The sequence below is a fragment of the Loxodonta africana genome, chromosome 13, assembly GCF_030014295.1.
Source record: "Loxodonta africana isolate mLoxAfr1 chromosome 13, mLoxAfr1.hap2, whole genome shotgun sequence".
In the NCBI taxonomy this organism is placed as follows: Eukaryota; Metazoa; Chordata; class Mammalia; order Proboscidea; family Elephantidae; genus Loxodonta; species Loxodonta africana.
Genome location: NC_087354.1, coordinates 40344369 through 40360154, shown reverse-complemented (window position 1 = coordinate 40360154; position 15786 = coordinate 40344369). Strand labels below are relative to the sequence as shown.

General features: G+C 55.9%; 1 protein-coding gene across 1 annotated transcript in view; it reads right to left on the bottom strand.

Moving 5' to 3' along the window:
• LOC135233036 (collagen, type I, alpha 1a-like) overlaps positions 1–15786 on the bottom strand; it is a 126488-nt gene that overhangs the window by 41646 nt on the left and 69056 nt on the right. The window contains exons 5-11 of the mRNA XM_064296144.1: positions 4984–5127; positions 4617–4898; positions 4389–4562; positions 3928–4072; positions 3596–3801; positions 3391–3488; positions 3197–3279 (exon numbers count right to left, since the gene is read on the bottom strand). Of these exons, the coding sequence (XP_064152214.1) occupies positions 3197–3279; positions 3391–3488; positions 3596–3801; positions 3928–4072; positions 4389–4562; positions 4617–4898; positions 4984–5127 (1132 nt within the window). The remainder of the gene's footprint in view (positions 1–3196; positions 3280–3390; positions 3489–3595; positions 3802–3927; positions 4073–4388; positions 4563–4616; positions 4899–4983; positions 5128–15786) is intronic.

Here is a 15786-nt window from a genome sequence, read left to right as displayed (position 1 = left end):
CCAGGACTGGGCATCAGGAGAAGTACACAAGTGGGCCCTGGCTGCATGGTGCTGTGCAGCAGGCTGGGGAGCAGCTGGAGGGGCAGTGGGGGCACCATCCTCTGCTTCAAACCTCCAAGGGCCATCCCAGAGCCACCGGGCTAAAGATCCAACTTCTTGCAAGGCCCACTAGACCGTGCTCTTTGGTCCCACCTCACCTGCAGCTCCAACTCCAATTCCCTCTCCTCAAGCTCCTTCCTCTCACCACTGGGCCTTTGCACATGCTATTCTTTCCCTCTGGAGCCCCTGCTCCTCTCAGTTGATTCTACTCAACCTTCTAGCACTAGGTTAAATGTCACATCCTGCAGGAAACCTCCCCTGACTCCCCAGATCAGCCTCCATACAGACATCTTCATGGCACCAGTCTCATCTTTGCATGATGATTTGATTTCCGTCTGTCCCCTTCTCTAGGCCCTAAGATCTCTGATGTGTACCCCCCACACCTGGCATGGTGCCTGGCAAGGAGGAGGTGCTCAATAATGTTCATGGAGAGAATGAAGAACAGTGGCTCTCAGTTCACATCCCAGCATCACTACACTGAGCCTCAGTTTCCTCCTCTCTGAAATGGGAATGATAACACCAGGATTAGTGTAAGGATGGGCAAATGAACAAAAAGCTCTAGGCACACAGTCGGCTAACAGTAAAGAGGAGGAGAGAGAATGGGGTGGGCAGGGAGTAGGTGAGGAAGGCTTCTTAGGGACAGAACTTGAAAGGTGGATGAGTTATGTGGAAGCCAAGAGGTAGTGGGGACAGGGTAGGAAAGGCTTGGATGTGGGGGGTGTCGAATGTGTTTTGAGACATCAAGGAGACAGGCTGGCTGAGTGGGGCATTTCTCAGCCTGACCCAGGAAACTAGGGGGTTGGTAGAGAAGGTGGACGGAAAATGCTCACTGCTCCTTGGGACTCCACGTGGGCCACTCTCTCAGCCTTGGGCTGGACCTGGCTTGGTGACTGTATCTGGGACACTGCCAAGGTCTCCCCCACTGGATTTTGGAGATGGCTGGAAATAGCAGAGGGGCCCTGGGTAGGCATCTGCAGAGGGCACTGACTCAGCCTACCCTACCTTCTCTGTGGTGGGAAGCAGCCAGCCCCCAGCTCCCGGTGGAGGAGCTCCTTCCTGGAGCTGCCCTGGCCTCCAGGCTTCAGTCCCCAGCTGCTGCTGCTCTGGCAGTGGAGAGTGATTCTTTCTCTGAGTGGACCCATTCATTATTCATGCCATGCCTCTCTGTGAAGTCTGCTGGGAGGCAGAGATGGCAACAGCCCCTGGCCACCAGCACAAGGGCAGGACACAAGGGGATCCCACAGAGGCCTCTGTACCTGCCTGCGTTTGTGCAAAACTCCTGGCTGGAGCACCAAGGCTTGGACCTGCTGAGAAAAATAACCTAGACCTAAGTTTATCACCCCATACTTAGGCAGGAAGTTATGGCTCTGAGAGAGTGTGCCACCTACCTGCGGTCACATAGCAAAGCTGGGGGCACAAGTTCCAAGCACAGATGCAGAGGCTATATGGCTTCTAGAACAGGAGACATGAATGGAGAAATGGATAAAGATGCAGACTGCTCTGCTTTGATGTCAGGGGCTCTAGGGGAAGGCTGTTTGTCTCTGTTTGGCTTCCCTAGGGCCCACCTAGAAGCCCTGGGAAGACTCCTCAGGAGGTGTGCTGAGCCAGAGCAGGCAACAGCCGTAAGCTCATCTCCCTTGAGGTGCCTGGGAAGTCTGGTAGGAAGGCAGAAGGAAAATGGCCAGGGAAGAAGGGAAAATGGGAGAAATAAGGGCATTTGGGATGGGCCACAAGGTCAAAGGTCAAGGGTTGGGAAGGAAGCAGACATTTGGTGACTGTCTACTCTGTGCTGGACCATTCTTGTGCATTATTTTTTGTTAATTCTTCACCGACCACATTGTTGGCTAAATATTTTATTTTCATTGTACAGAAGAGAACACTGAACCTGGAAATGGTATCTGGGTCTGCCTGACACCAAAGTTTGGGGGTCTTTGCAGGGCACCTTGATGCTGGGTGGGCAAAGGAGCCTGGGCCTTTCGGGACTCAACATCTTGGACACCACACAGCCTGGGCTTTTCTCAGTCCCGGCTCTGGACGCCAGGGGGAGGCTGTGTTGCATCTGGCTGCAGAGATGGGAGCAGAGGTTGGGACTGGGCTTAAAGGAGAGGAGGATGAGAGGAGGACTGGAGGAAGAGGATGCCTCCCGCAAAATCTGCTGGGTTTGGGAAATCCTTGGCTGTGCCTCCGTGATGGCTAAAAGATGGGGAGGGCAATTTTGCCTGGATTTGCCAAGTGGGACCCTCCGCCTGCTGCCCCAGAACAAAGTCAAAACTTCAAAGTTCTTACTGCCTCTTCTCAAGATTCCCTAATGTTTACTATTTCCCACTTCCAGGTCTTTGTAAGTGTTCTTCCCTTGGCACTGGATGCCCTTTCTTTTTTTTCCCTGACTGGCTAACTCCTACTCATCCTTCAATACCCAGATTGAATGTCACCTCCTCCAGGAAGCTTTCCTGAACCTCCCCATCCCCAACAGCTCCATCATACCTGCTTTTCTGAAGAAAGGTAGGTGTCTGAATCATCTGTGTCCCAGTACCTAGCACAAGATGGGGCACATAATAGATGCTTAGTGAACAAATGGACAAAATGCAGCCCTTTGCCGAGGTTGAGAAGCAAGGGCCTGTTTGGGGTGGGAGTAAGGGTGAAGTGTCCTGAACATGAAATGCTCATGCCCCAGGCCTGTCCAGGAACAGGCTGACCAGGAGTTTGATGGACATGAAAGTGTTCTGTGAACTGTAGAGTGCTGTGTGTGCCCGGTAGACCCTGAACCGTTCAACTTTGCCTTGTTTCCTGGTTCCCCCGGTGAGGCTGGAGAAACAAGGTCTTAGGAGTAGGCGGGGGCAGACCAGGCCTGGGGTGGTGGTGGCAGGAGTGCAGCCTCAGAGGTAGGGAGGGGGATGGGATTCTGGGGGCTGAGGGCCTGTCTTGGGACTCGCCTTCTGGAAAGATCTAACTAATACTGTATCTGGGCACGGTCCCAGGGATGATGGAAGTTGATGTATTTCAAGGAAGGGTAAACTGAGGGCCAGAGAGGGGTAGGCACTTGTCCACGATCACAAAGCAGGAGCAAGAGGCCACCCTGTGGGTCCTGTCCTCTCACCCCTGCTCTCGCCCACGGCTCAGATCCGGACAGCTGCTTCCTGATCCCTTCTCCTCCCGGCCCCGCAGTCCTGGGCGCCCAGCCTACATTGCCGCACACCCCCAGACTGGCCCTAGGCTAGGGTAGCCAGCAAGCGCTGAGCGCCCCCTGGGTGGCGTGGTTTGGACAGCTTCCGACTGTCCTCCTTGACTCACCTCCAGCCCCGGAGGGCCGGGTTCAGCGGCAGCGGACTTGGGGCCGCCCGCACGGCCCCGGCTGCGCCACCGCCCCGGACTGTTCCCCCGCGGCAAAGCTGCGGTCCCCGGCGCCCCCGGGTGGGGCAGGTTGAGCCCGGTGCGCTATCCCTTTAAGCTCAGGCGAGATGGGAGCTGTCAGCAGCAGCCGAGGCTAGCGCGGGACGTCGCCGCCCGCCAGGCCGGAGCGAGGAACCGCGGAGCGAGGGGAGAGCAGAGGGGGCGGCGGGTCCGGGGCACGGCGGGTCCCCTAGTCTCCCATTCCGCTCTCGAACCCTGGGTCCCGCGAGCGCTGGGCGGCACCCAATGTAATGCGGAGAATGTGAGAGGCAGCGCAGGGCGGTGGGGAAGAGGGAGCGCGGGAGAGGGCGGCTGAAAGACAAACCGAGAGACAGCGGGAGAGACCGAGGGCAGGGGCCGAGGGGCAGGTGAGAGAAAGGAGTGGAGGTACAGAGAGGCAGTGACAAAAAATCGGGAGAGAAAGGAGTGAGAAAACACGCGGCTGCTGGCGGCGGCGCAGGGGAGGAGGAGGAGGGAGTCGGCGCCTCCGAGCCGTAGCGCCGGAAGCCAGAGTCGGGCTCCGGGGCTCGGGTTCGGAGCGCGCGGCCGGGTATGGTGAAGGAGCGGGGGCGCCCGCGGGGGCCTGTCCCGGGGCGGCAGGGGACCTGAGGCGGGGCCGGCCTGGGCGGGGGCGCAGGTTGACTCCACAGACCCCGGGGTGGGGAACCTTTGTGAGCACCCCAGGAGGGCGAGAGTCGGGTGTGCGATCGTGGGGCTGTGTGCGCGCCTGAGTGTGCGCGTGTGTGCGTCCGGGCGGGTGGGAGCGCGCGTTAGGGATTCTGCTGGCATCGCAGCGTGGAGAGCAGTAGCGGGGCCCGCGGGGGAGTGCGGGGCCCTTCCGCGCACACGCACACGACGCGCTCTCTCTTTCTCTCACACACACATACACACACACGCACACGCCCTCCCTGCCTCGCACGCCGCCTTTGCCACCATCTCGGAGCCAAGCCCTGCAGAGCGAGAACCCAAGCCGGAGCGGGAACCGGAGCGGAGCGAACCAGGAGATGCAGGCCAGGAGCCGAGCCGCGCGCTAATGGCGCGCCCCGGGAGGTGAGTGTGGCCAGGCAGGGACTCTGCAGCGGGGTCGGGGCGGTGGGGGCGCAGGCCGGGGAGCCGGGGTGTCTAACCGTTGGCGGCGCCGCGCGCGCGCGCGGCCTCTGATTGGGCGGGAGCCTCGGGGGCAGCGGGTGGGGGTGGGGTGTTGGGGCGTGCACGCGCGGAGCTGGGGGGCGAGCCCAGCACTCCAGACCGTGCCCACGCTCCCGCCCGTCGCGCGGCCCCGCCTAACCTTCGTCTGCCGACAAGACCCCGACGACTTAGAGCAACTTCGTGGAGCTCCCGGGCGCGATGGGCCGGGCGGGGGCGGGGGGGTGAGGGCTTTTTAACGGTGGAACTCCGGCCTTTCTTTCCTTAAGAGAGCAAGGGAGAGAGGAATGGGGCGGGGCGCGGGCTGGACCGCCGGGCGGGTGGAGGGGTGTGCCTTCACGACCCCACCAGCGCAGCCGCCAGCTCTGCTGGGCACCCGTCCACTCCCCGCGGCGCCGCCCTGGAGCCGCTCTGGGCGCCAGCCTTCTGCGACCCCGCCAGGGTCAGGCGGGACTGTGTGGCGACAGCTCCCAGGGCTGGGGGCTGCGAGGACTTGGGGCATTGAGGGGAGGGAGTACGGAGACGTGCCCGTGTGTCTCTGTGTGTGTGTCCCCGCTCTTTTTGCTTCGTGGGACTGGAAGCCTGAAGAAGGAAACTGCCCCGCAAGGTGTATGGCCCCCCAGGAGCTCCCAGGAGGCTGGGGGTGAGAAGGGCGCCTCTAGACCCGCGGGTCTGGTGCCCTAAACCCTGTTTGGAGCCATGCCCCTTCGTACTTCCGTGTGATGAGATTGTACCTGTGCACCCCTCCCCCTCCCTTCTTGAGTCTCCTCACTCATTTAGGGCCTGTGCTGGTTGCCGCAGGGACTCCCACCCCTCAAATGCCAACCCAGCACATACTGTAGGAGGTAGGACTGGGAGATGTGGTCGAGGATGGTGCTCCTTGAGAGGGGGAGAACCTTGTGTCCCCAGAAGTGAGAGGGTCAAGAGTATGAGGTCAGGCCCCGCTGCAGACCCCTCCCGGTAGCCAAATCCTCCCAGCGTCTGGGGGCAGTTTCTTTCTCCTTTAGGAAGCTTCTCTGATTGCTTCTGATTCCCTCCTTCCAGCCTGGGCTTCCCCGGGGATGGACGCACTGGGTTCCCCAGCAGCCCCTGTCCATGTGCCCCCTTGCCTGGCCTTATAGCTTATTAGCCTGTTGGGTTAGAAATGTTGTCTGAAGTCTAGGTGCTGGGTGTTGGGATGTGGTGGCTGGTCCAGCAGTATCTACCTACCTGGGTCTCAGGGGCATGGTTATATCTGTGTCTGACCAGCTTTCAGGCTTAGACCTTACATCTACATCCGTTATTCCGCTGGGATCTCTCAGGCACCGTGTAACAATGCAGGGCCATGACACACTTCCTCTCCATTTCACAGAGGAAGATATCAAGGTTCAGAGAGTGAAGTCACTTGCCTGAGGCCACACAGTGAGGCAGAGATAGGAAAACTCCAGTCTTCTGAGTCCCAGGCTAGCCCTTTTCTACTGTGAAGGCGTCCTCTGACCCTGATCCTTGGCGAGATGTAAGGGAACAAGGAGGGTACCCCAGCCTGGCAGCAGGGCCAGCCAGGGATTTGGGAGCCTGCTGCTGCCTATGATTGATAACCTCCCCAGAGGAGCAGGGAGGTGGGCAGGGGGGCAGCTGCTTTCAGTCTGAGGAGACTTAGCAAAGGTGCTGACTTGTCCATGACTTGACCCCATGGGACCTCTTGACCCCAGCCTGGTTAACCTTGTGCCTGCTGGATTTGGGGCCAGGGTCTGTATTCTGCTTGACGGTTTAGAAACCTTACTTGTAATCCTCAGCATGGTTCTCAGATGTTGGCATTATCCTGGGGGTCAGTGGAGTTCTGCCCCACTCCCCCCAAGCCTGTCCTCTTGTTTGGGCCCTGGAATCCTTCCCACTCACCTGAAGCCTCCATCCTGGAGCCCCTTGGTAGGCCACAGAGCTCACCTCCCTGGGACTGGGTTCCCCATGGAGGCCGAAATGTGTGTTTGGGGGAGGGTATCTGGTGGCTAGTGGGACACTTCCTCACTAGGAGGTCCACCTGAGGCATAGGAGGAGGGCAGAGCAGCTGTTAGGCCTGGGCAGGCCCCTATGACCCCTCAGGCCCAGTGGCAGCCGGGACTCATCCCTGGGGCCACTCAGGCCCTTGGAGGCTCCCAGGGTGAGAGGGTGAGAGCTGTTGCCCAGGAGCAACCAAGTTGTCTCGTGGGGACAGGGTGGGACTGGGCCTGCCGAATGCTGGTGGTTACTCCCTCAGCTTTTTGGCAGCCTCTCTCTCCCCCCTTCTCTCTGTCCTCTCACCAGCTTGGTCTTTCTCAGGCTCCTTTCCTCTATCTGCTTCTGTCATTTTCCTCTCTCTCTCTCCCTCCCCTTCCTCCCACCCCCTTCCTAATCGTGGTTCCAGCAAGCCCCTGCCAGGGGACTTGGCCCCACCCTCACCACCAAGGCCTACTCGAACCCCAGCCTCTCTGGCTGCCCCCCCACTGTAGAGCCCTGGGGCAGGGAGAGCCGGCATATCTTTGTCTTCTAGTCCTTGATGCCAGGGGTGAAAATTCCAGCCAAGTACATCCAGCCCCCCAGGCAACTCCCTCTAGGGAGACAGACACCACCCCCTCAAACCTCCTGACTGAAAGGGGCAGTGCCTAGTGTGGCCCCTTAATTTCCTGATTGTTGGGTGGGGGCTGGACCTCAGGGTGACTCCAGTGGGGGAAAGTGCCCCCAACCGTTCAGTCCTATTTTTGGAGAGTCTGGGGGACACCCTCCCCATCTCAAGTGGAAGCCTAGAAGACATCTCTTCTCTGTGCTTCTGGGACCCAGATAACCCCTCCTCAGGACCACCCCGAGGCCCTTGCTTCCCACTGCCTGAAATCCTATACTTGGGGCTCAATCTACATTTGGGGGCATCTCCTGGTTTGAAGCCTGGACTGAGTGCTGGGGATCCCAAGATGACTGAGGCCAGTGCCCCTCACTGGAGGGGCTCCGAAAGGGGAGACAAACTTAGACCCACACATCCATGCCGGAGGCTGAGTGGGCTGGGCAACTGCACAGACTCACCTAGAAGGGGAGGGATCAGAGCCCTTGGGCTAGCGGTGGTGGGGCTCATTTCAGATGGACAGAAAGGCCTGGTGGGATTTTGACCTGCCGAGATGTTTCTGGCCCTTGGTTGGTGATGCTCAGTAAACATTTCTTGGCTGCATGAATGAATGGCGAACGTGAAGGAGCAAGGGGTTTTCCAGACTAAGGGCCCAGCGCTAGCAAAGCATGGAGGTGGGAAGCACTGGCACGGGTTGGAACGTGCTTGCAATGGAGTAGTTCACACAGGCACAGCAGGCATGAAGCAGGTTGGCACAGGACGGAGGAGGATCTTGAGTGCCCGACTGTGGAGTGTGGGCTGATTCCATATTCAGGGGTCGAAGGGTTGAAGTTCTGGAGGGACGCAATCAGATTTGCAATTTAAACTGCTCCCTCTGGTGGTCTTGGGAAGGCTTGGCCGTGGGAGCCAGAGGGAGGAAGGTGGTCCTGGGGCTGCTGCAGTAATTCAGGCTGGTGGTGAGGCAACAGCAGGGACAGGAAAACCAAGGGCGTGAGTGACACCGTGGTTCCCCACCCAATGGAGGATGGGGAGATTTGGCCTGTATCGGGAGCTGAATGGGGAAGCCTTGGCCATCAGACTTGGGTGGGGCCTTGGTGACCATCAGTCCCACCCCCTGGGCATACAAAGGTGGCAGGTATCCTGGAATCCTAAGATGCAGCCTCTAATACTGGCTCTGCCATTGTGTACCCCGAGGGTACACAAACTTCTGCCTCTCTTGGGCCTCAGTTTCTATGTCTGTACAATGGACATGTTCGTTTGTCTCCTTGGATTACTAGAGTGGGTTTGGGTGGAAGTTTATAATCTAGGAGGTGGGTGGTGACTAGCACAAGGTCATAAAGCACAAGGGAGGCAGAGTGGCCCTCCAGCCTGGGGTTTTCCTGGCAGTGCCTGTGGCCTCCTAAGCAGGGTGGGTGGGACGGCCAGGGCCTCAGGCCTCTGCAGAGGATGCCCTCAGGCAGTTGCTTCGGCAGTCCAGCTGTCAGGGAGCATATGGGGCCATATGGCCACGTCAGGGGAGGTGCCGGCCGCTGGAGAAGGAATAGCTGCTGCCACCCTGGCCTTCTGGATCCATGTGGGTACCGCAAACCACCAGGGCCAGGGCAGGAGGGGGCCAAAATGGAACCTCGGTGTCCAGGTTGGCTTGGAAATGGAGGTTGGGCCTTGGCAGGTGGCCCAGTTCCAGCACCCATATGCCAGGACAGCTGGACAGGCGGCTCCATGCCCAAGACTGATCCAGTTAGCTCAAGACCAGCTGTGCCAGCCACTCCTCTGCCCCCTACATGACCCAATCTCACTCTGATGACTCTGTGGGTCCACTGGCCATGGGGTGGTGGCATGGTGCCTCTGATACCAGGATTTTGGGCATCAGTGGAGTGTGGGCCATGGAGCCTCGCCCTGAGTGCTGAGCCTGTAGCACTGAGATTGGGGCGTGGAGATGGGCTCCTTGAAGCAGCCTGGTGTGATCAAAAGGACCTGGGCTTTTATGTCCGATGAACCAGGGTTTGAATCTGAGCCTGGTGAGCTTAGGCAAGTCGCCTCACTTTTCTGAGCCTCAGTTTCCTCATCTGTACCTTATAGGAGTACCATTAGGGCAATCTGAAATAATACATGTAAAGCGTGCACTCTGTTGTTGTGAGTGGGTGTTGAGTCCGCTCCAACTCATGGACACCTTGTGTATAACAGAACGAAATGTTTCCCGTCCTGCGCCATCTTCGTGATTTTTGATATGTTTGAGCCCATTATTGAGGCTACTGTGTCAATCCATCTCATTGAAGGTTTCCCTTGTTTTCGATGACCCTCTACCAAACATGATGTCCTTTTCTAGTGGTTGGTCTTTCCTGATGAAGTGTCCAAAAAAAGCAAGATAAAGTCTCGCCATCCTTGCTTCTGGGGAGCATTCTGGTTGTATTTCTTCTAGTGTTTCAGTAAATGTTAGCTCCTGTTTTTGCCCTCTGTGGGGAGAGGAAAGTGAGTCTTGCTGGAGTTTCAGTGTCCAGACCAAAGTAAAAAAACCAAAACCAAATATGTTGCCGTTGAGTTGATTCTGACTCATAGTGACCCTATAGGACAGAGTAGAACTGCCCCATAGAGTTTCCAAGGAGCGCCTGGTAAATTTGAACTGCCGACCTTTAGGTTAGCAGCCGTAGCTCTTAACCACTATGCCACCAGGGTTTCCAACTGAAGTAAAGAGGAGCTTTATTAGTACTTTCCAGGGCAAAGTTTGCTTTATAATTTCCATAAGTTTTTACCTTCCTTCCTTGTTTAGTTCTCATGGCAGTTCTATAAAGTGGGCAGAGATCATTGTCCCCCCTTACAGATGAGAAAACTGAGGCCCAGAGTGGGGGGTGTGATTGTCCAGAAGTCACACAGCAAGATGATGGCAGAATCAGGCTTGACCCTGTCTCTGGACTTTAATCCAGTCCTCTTGCTCCCTGGTTCAAAATAAAATAAAACCCAAACCCGTTGACATGAGGCGATTCTGTCTCATGTAGACACCTGTAGGACAGAGTAGAATAGCCCCATAGACTTTCCAAGGGGCAGCTGGTGGATTCCAACTGCCGACCTTTGGGTTAGCAACCAAGCTTTTAACCACGGCACCATCAGGGCTCTGTGATTAGGCTTCCCAAACTCCTGGGGTGGAGACTGGGGAGAAGCAGGTCTGTTTCAGCAAGGCCTGTGCCCCAGGGCCTAACCCCTTTGCAGGGGGGAGAGGTTGTCATGGCGACAAGCAGCCGATCCCAGCTAGGGTCGGTGTGTTGGGGGTAATGCCCATGGGGTTGCACTTCGTACAGGGTTTCTCCATCTGCCCCAGCCCAAGAAGTGGATACGTCAGACTGGGTGGGCTCCTTGGGGGCGGGAGAGGCCAGAGAGGAGTGAGAGGTATAACCCCATCCTGAGGCAGGATCTGGAGTGGGGAGGGTGCTGACCTGCTCTGTGACCTGTGTCACTGTTTCTCTTTGAGCCTCTGTTTCCCTTTTAGTAAATGGGAGATAGTTATCCTCTTGCCTGTCTCACGAAGCTGTTTTTGAGGCTCTACTATAATGTCTTTTTATATATACAGGAGGGATGAGTAAAAATGTGCTATTCCATGGTGAACATTCCAGGAGTCCCCTCTCCTACAATTTGATGATCCTATAGTTACCCAGGGAGCCCTGGTGGTGCAGTGGTTAAGAGCTTGGCTGCTAACCAAAAGGCTGGCAGTTCAAATCCACCAGCTGCTCCATGGAAACCCTATGGGACAGTTCTAATCTGCCCTATAGGGTCGCTATGAGTCGGAATCAACTGGATGGCAACCAGTTTGGTTTTGGTACAGTCATCCAGTGATTCACTTGTTGGGGTGCTTCCTCGGGGCCCAGCTGTGCTGGGTGCTATGGGGACAGATGAATAAGACCCAGCTCCTGCCTTCCTGGGGTGTGCAGCCTGGCGGTAGCTGTGGATTCCATAGTTTTTCACACTGCCTTCTTAAGCACACCCTGGCTGTCACACTCCGGCTCTACACCCTTCTGGGGCTCTCTGTGGCCTCCAGGCTGGTGTCCCGGCACAATGGACCCTGCGAAACAACCACCTCCCACCAGTACTCCTTGTGCACCCTAGCTCTCACCAAGTACCACTCACTCTTCACTGGACACTTGCTGTGGCTTTCGCTCCTGAGATTCCCTTCCCCACCTCTGCCCATGTAGATCCCACCCATTTTTCAAGACCCAACCCAAACGCCATATTTAAAAAAATCCCCTCCTGGTCACCCTAATTCCTTCCTCAGAACCCCGAGCCAGTTTATGTGCTTTACATTTAGCAAACATTTATTGCGCATCTACTGTGTGCAAGGCCTGTGACACGTTGTCATGTGGCGATTTGTCTCTCTTCACGACCTGGGAGCACCTTGGTGGCATGGACTGGGCTTATCCATCCTGGGCACCTGGTACGTCCAGGGGCCTGAGGCCAGATGGGCTGACCAGGGCTTGCAGTGCTGCCCTCGGGGCCTCTGTGGCCTCTGCTGCTGCTCTCCAGAGTGGCCCCTTGGGCCTGAAGATGCTGGCTGGACCCAGGATATCCATTGGAGAAGTGATGGGCAGCTTTTCTGCTGAGGTGCTCATCACAGACACAGCCCTTCCCACCCTGGAGGCTGCACTGGGCGGGGGTGCCCAGTCACTGGCCACACATAATTCTCTCTGATGAATTGCATGGCATTCGGCAATTAGCGATTGATTATTTGGGGGTACTGATAACTCTTCCGTTATTGATTGGCGGAGGCAGGTCTGGCCAGCGGGGGTATGGGTTAGCTGGGCCTGGCTGGGAGACTGCAGTCATGGCCGTTTATTCCTAACCAGGAAGCTCGATAAACAAGAACAGAGAAAAGGAGGTGCAGACCACCCTCTCTCTGATCTGAAATGTCAGGGTTGCAATAGAGAGTTGGGGAGAGGAGGGATTGAGGCAGCTGGGGGGCTTTTACTCACCCCCACCTTCCCCTGGTCCTCATCTTCCTTCTTTTACTTCCAGTCTTTCTTGGCTCTGGGTCTCAGCTTTCCCATCTGTTAAATGGGGCTTTTGGTCTCCATCATGGGGTAACACTTTGCCTTTGAATAAGATGGCTGGATAGTCACTGACTCATTTCTGCTTAAAGGTTGGGGACATCCTGAGGGTCAGAGAGGGTGGATGACCACTCATGGGTGGCAGCAGTGTCTTAATTCCCAGTCCAGGGCTGCTCTGCAGAGAGGACAGGGTGGGAGGGGAGTGTTCAGAAGACAGTAATTGCCTCAATAAAACGCTGTCTGGCTTCTGAATGTGCTCAGGCTTCTAACTGTGGAGTCCGGGCTCAGCGGAATTTAGGAAAAAGCAATTTGTAGGGAAACCACATAAAGGAGATGGCAGGAGGGCTGTTTAACCTACTTAAGGGACCCAGTTGCCTTTCAGGCACTCCGGGAGCACAGGGTGTTGTTTGTTGGGCTTCTGGCTCATGTGGTGGGTGTTTGTTTTTTTGTTTTGCTTTTTTTTTTTAACTTTTTGTTAGGAACATTTTCAAACATACAGAAAGGTAGAGAGGCTAGTACAGGGAAACTCCCGTATACCCCTCACCTAGACTGAACAGCTGTTGACGTTTTGCCCCATTTTGCTTTATCTTTATTTTTCTCTGAAGTATTTTTTTTTTTAATTGTGCTTTTGGTCAAAGTTTACAGCTCAAGTTAATTTCTGATTCAAAAGTTTGTACACATATTGTTTTGTGACATTGATTGAAATCCCCACAATGTGACAGCATGCTCCCCCTTTGCACCCTGGGTTCCCGGTGTCTATTCGTCCAGTTTCTGTCCCTTCCTGCCTTCTTGTCTTGCTTTCGGACAGCAGTTGCCCATTTGGGTTTGTATATTTGATTGAACTAAGAAGCACATTCCTCACGTGTATTATTTTTTGTCTCATAGTCCTGTCTAATCTTTGTCTGAAAAGTGGACTTCGGGAATGGTTTCAGTTCAGAGTTAGCAGAGTGTGCAGGGGCCATAGTTTCGAGGGTTCCTCCAGTCTCTGTCAGACCAGTAAGTCTGGTCTTTTTTCGTGAATTTGAGTTCTGTTCTACATTTTTCTCCCATTCTGTTTGGGAGTAGATTATACACATTATGACATTTCACCTCTAATACTTCAGCATGTATCTCTAAAAATAAGGGAAAATTTCTGTCTTACCTCAAGTGGTCTATTTTTCTTTTCATTGTATCCTTGAGAGATGAGAATGCTGACACATGAGCAAACTGAGGCCTCAGAGGTGACCTGGCCTGCACAAGGTCTCACGGCGGAAAAGGAGAGGGGAGGACGGGGTGGGTTCTAGAAGGCTGGCCTGAGACTGGGACAAGACAAGAGGGGGTGATGTGTATGTGTGTGGAGGGGGACACGGGTGGTCTAGCCACACAGAACTGGGCAGGTGGCTGCAGCTGGAGTTCCTCAGGGTAGGTCCTCCTGGCTTAGGCTCGAGGTTCCGTTTGGAAACAGGAAGTGGACCTCAGGTTGTCTCTCTTCCTTTTGTTTGCTGTGGGGATTGATCAGGAATTGCAGCGTCAGGAAAATCTACAACTTCTTGTTTATTGTTTAATTTAGGAGACTGTTATCGGGATTGGGCCACGCTGAGCTAGGAGAGCCTCTGCTGGCCAGAGGCAGGGCTGCCCCTCACCAGCCACCTTGGAGACTACGGGGAAGGCAGGAGGAGGGCTGGCCTGTTGGGGACCACAGGATACATGTCTGAATAGGCAGCGAGTCTGTGGGAACTCGGTGTGTGTTTTGGGGGCTTGAGGCTGAGCCCAGGATTTGGGCTGAGCAAAGACTGTGTAGCCTTGGAGCAGATGGGACGTGAAGACACAGAGGGGATGAGTTGAAGACACAGAGGGGATGAGTTTTAGAGTTTGGGCAGGAAGGGAGGGAGGCTCTGTTGCCTTGGGCAATACTGAGGAAATGTCTTCCTGCCAGGGTTCCAGTCTCCTTCCTGGGGAGACTTCAACAGGACAGTGGCCCCTGCCAGCCTGAGGCAGGCATAGGCCTCCCTGAAAGTCAGGGTGCTCTTGCCCCCCAGTACCTACACATGCTCAGAACTCTATTCTTCTCTTGGTGACTCCAGAGCACCTTTTGATTGTGAGAGCAAAGGGGGAAAAGACGGCCCGAGGGAGTCGTGGAGGTCACAGATCTGGAATTAGAGACCGTTGGAACTAGAAGGTCATCTCCGAGATGATCTTATTCCTCCTATAGGGTCCAGATAGGGAAACTGAGGCAGAGGGAGTGGCCGAGCCTGTTTCCGGTCACATGGTGAGGCATTGCAGAACCTTGGTAATAACTTAGGCATCAGACTTCCCAGTCCCAGGATCCTCTACTTCTGGGCCATGTGGGCTAGTGGTTCAGGACAGGCCAGTGCTCCCCCAGCTGACAAAGGGGCGGAGGCTGGCCTGGCTGTGGAAGGGCTGTCAGCCATCGCTGCGGATGGTACCCAGGGCTCTCCCATTAATGCCACCCTCCCCTGCGTGTGTGTGTGTGTGTGTGTGTGTGTTTGTGTGTGTGTGTGTGTAGTTACGGGGTGCAGAGGGATTTCCATGCCGGAGTTCCTGGCCACTTGGATCCCTCCTAACAACAGGTGCAGGCCCCCTACAATGAGGAGAGCCCTGTTTAGTGCCAGGCCTACTGTTGGGTCAATATCTTGTGGAGAGTGGGGAGGTGAGAGAGTCTAGTGTAAAAGTTGCCCAGAGGAGAGCAAGAGGCAGAGACATCAAAATAGTATCAATGTCTGCTCTTGGGCTCTGTGGCCACTGGATGCTACGTCAAGACTGTATACTTTCTGCAGTCGGAGAAGGAAAGGAAAACAACCAAACCTCAAGGGAGTGGCTGGTGGGGGCTGTGTGACCTTTGTACATTGCCACCCCTCTCTGGGCAGCTATTTCCTCCCTGGTGGAATGAGGCATGGGATGGGATGGTCTCTTCAGTCTGAGAGTGAGGCAATGAGGACTGGGCCCTGGACCGTCAGTGGGTCTGTTGGGGTATCCTTCATTCCCCTGCTGGGTGAGAAGTGGGTTGGGGAGGGTGACAGGGAAGAGGGCAGGTCTTCTTGTCCCCCCTGCTAGGCACTTTCTTTGTTCTCCCAGTGCTGCTGGGGTAGGGGAGGGAGCACCAGGCCTGAAGTCCAGAGGGCAGGTGGGACAGAACCACCATACAACAGAATCACTGCTGGAGCCCAGTCAGGGCTCTGGAAGAACGCCCTCTCATCAGTGCGCACAGCTGCCCTGCAAGGTAGACACTGTCGACTCCATTTTGTAGATGAGGAAACGGAGGCTCGGAGACCTCACCCAGCTGGTCAGTGATGGGGCTGAGATTTGAGCCCAGGGCTGACTGGCTTCGCTGGACCATGCTGCCTTGGAGGCTTGGTTTCTGCTGGGCTTCAGTGTTTACCTCTGTCCAATGGGGCTCGGAGGATGGGGAGAGCTGCCGGCCACAGGTAGGGGGAGGTTTGCCTCCATTCGTCTCCGCCTGGCCTGGCAGGTTTTCAGGGCTCTGGCTGAAGCTTACTGCTGTTCTTGGAGGAATTCTTTGTAAGCCAAGCAAAATGAGAGGCTCTCTGGCCC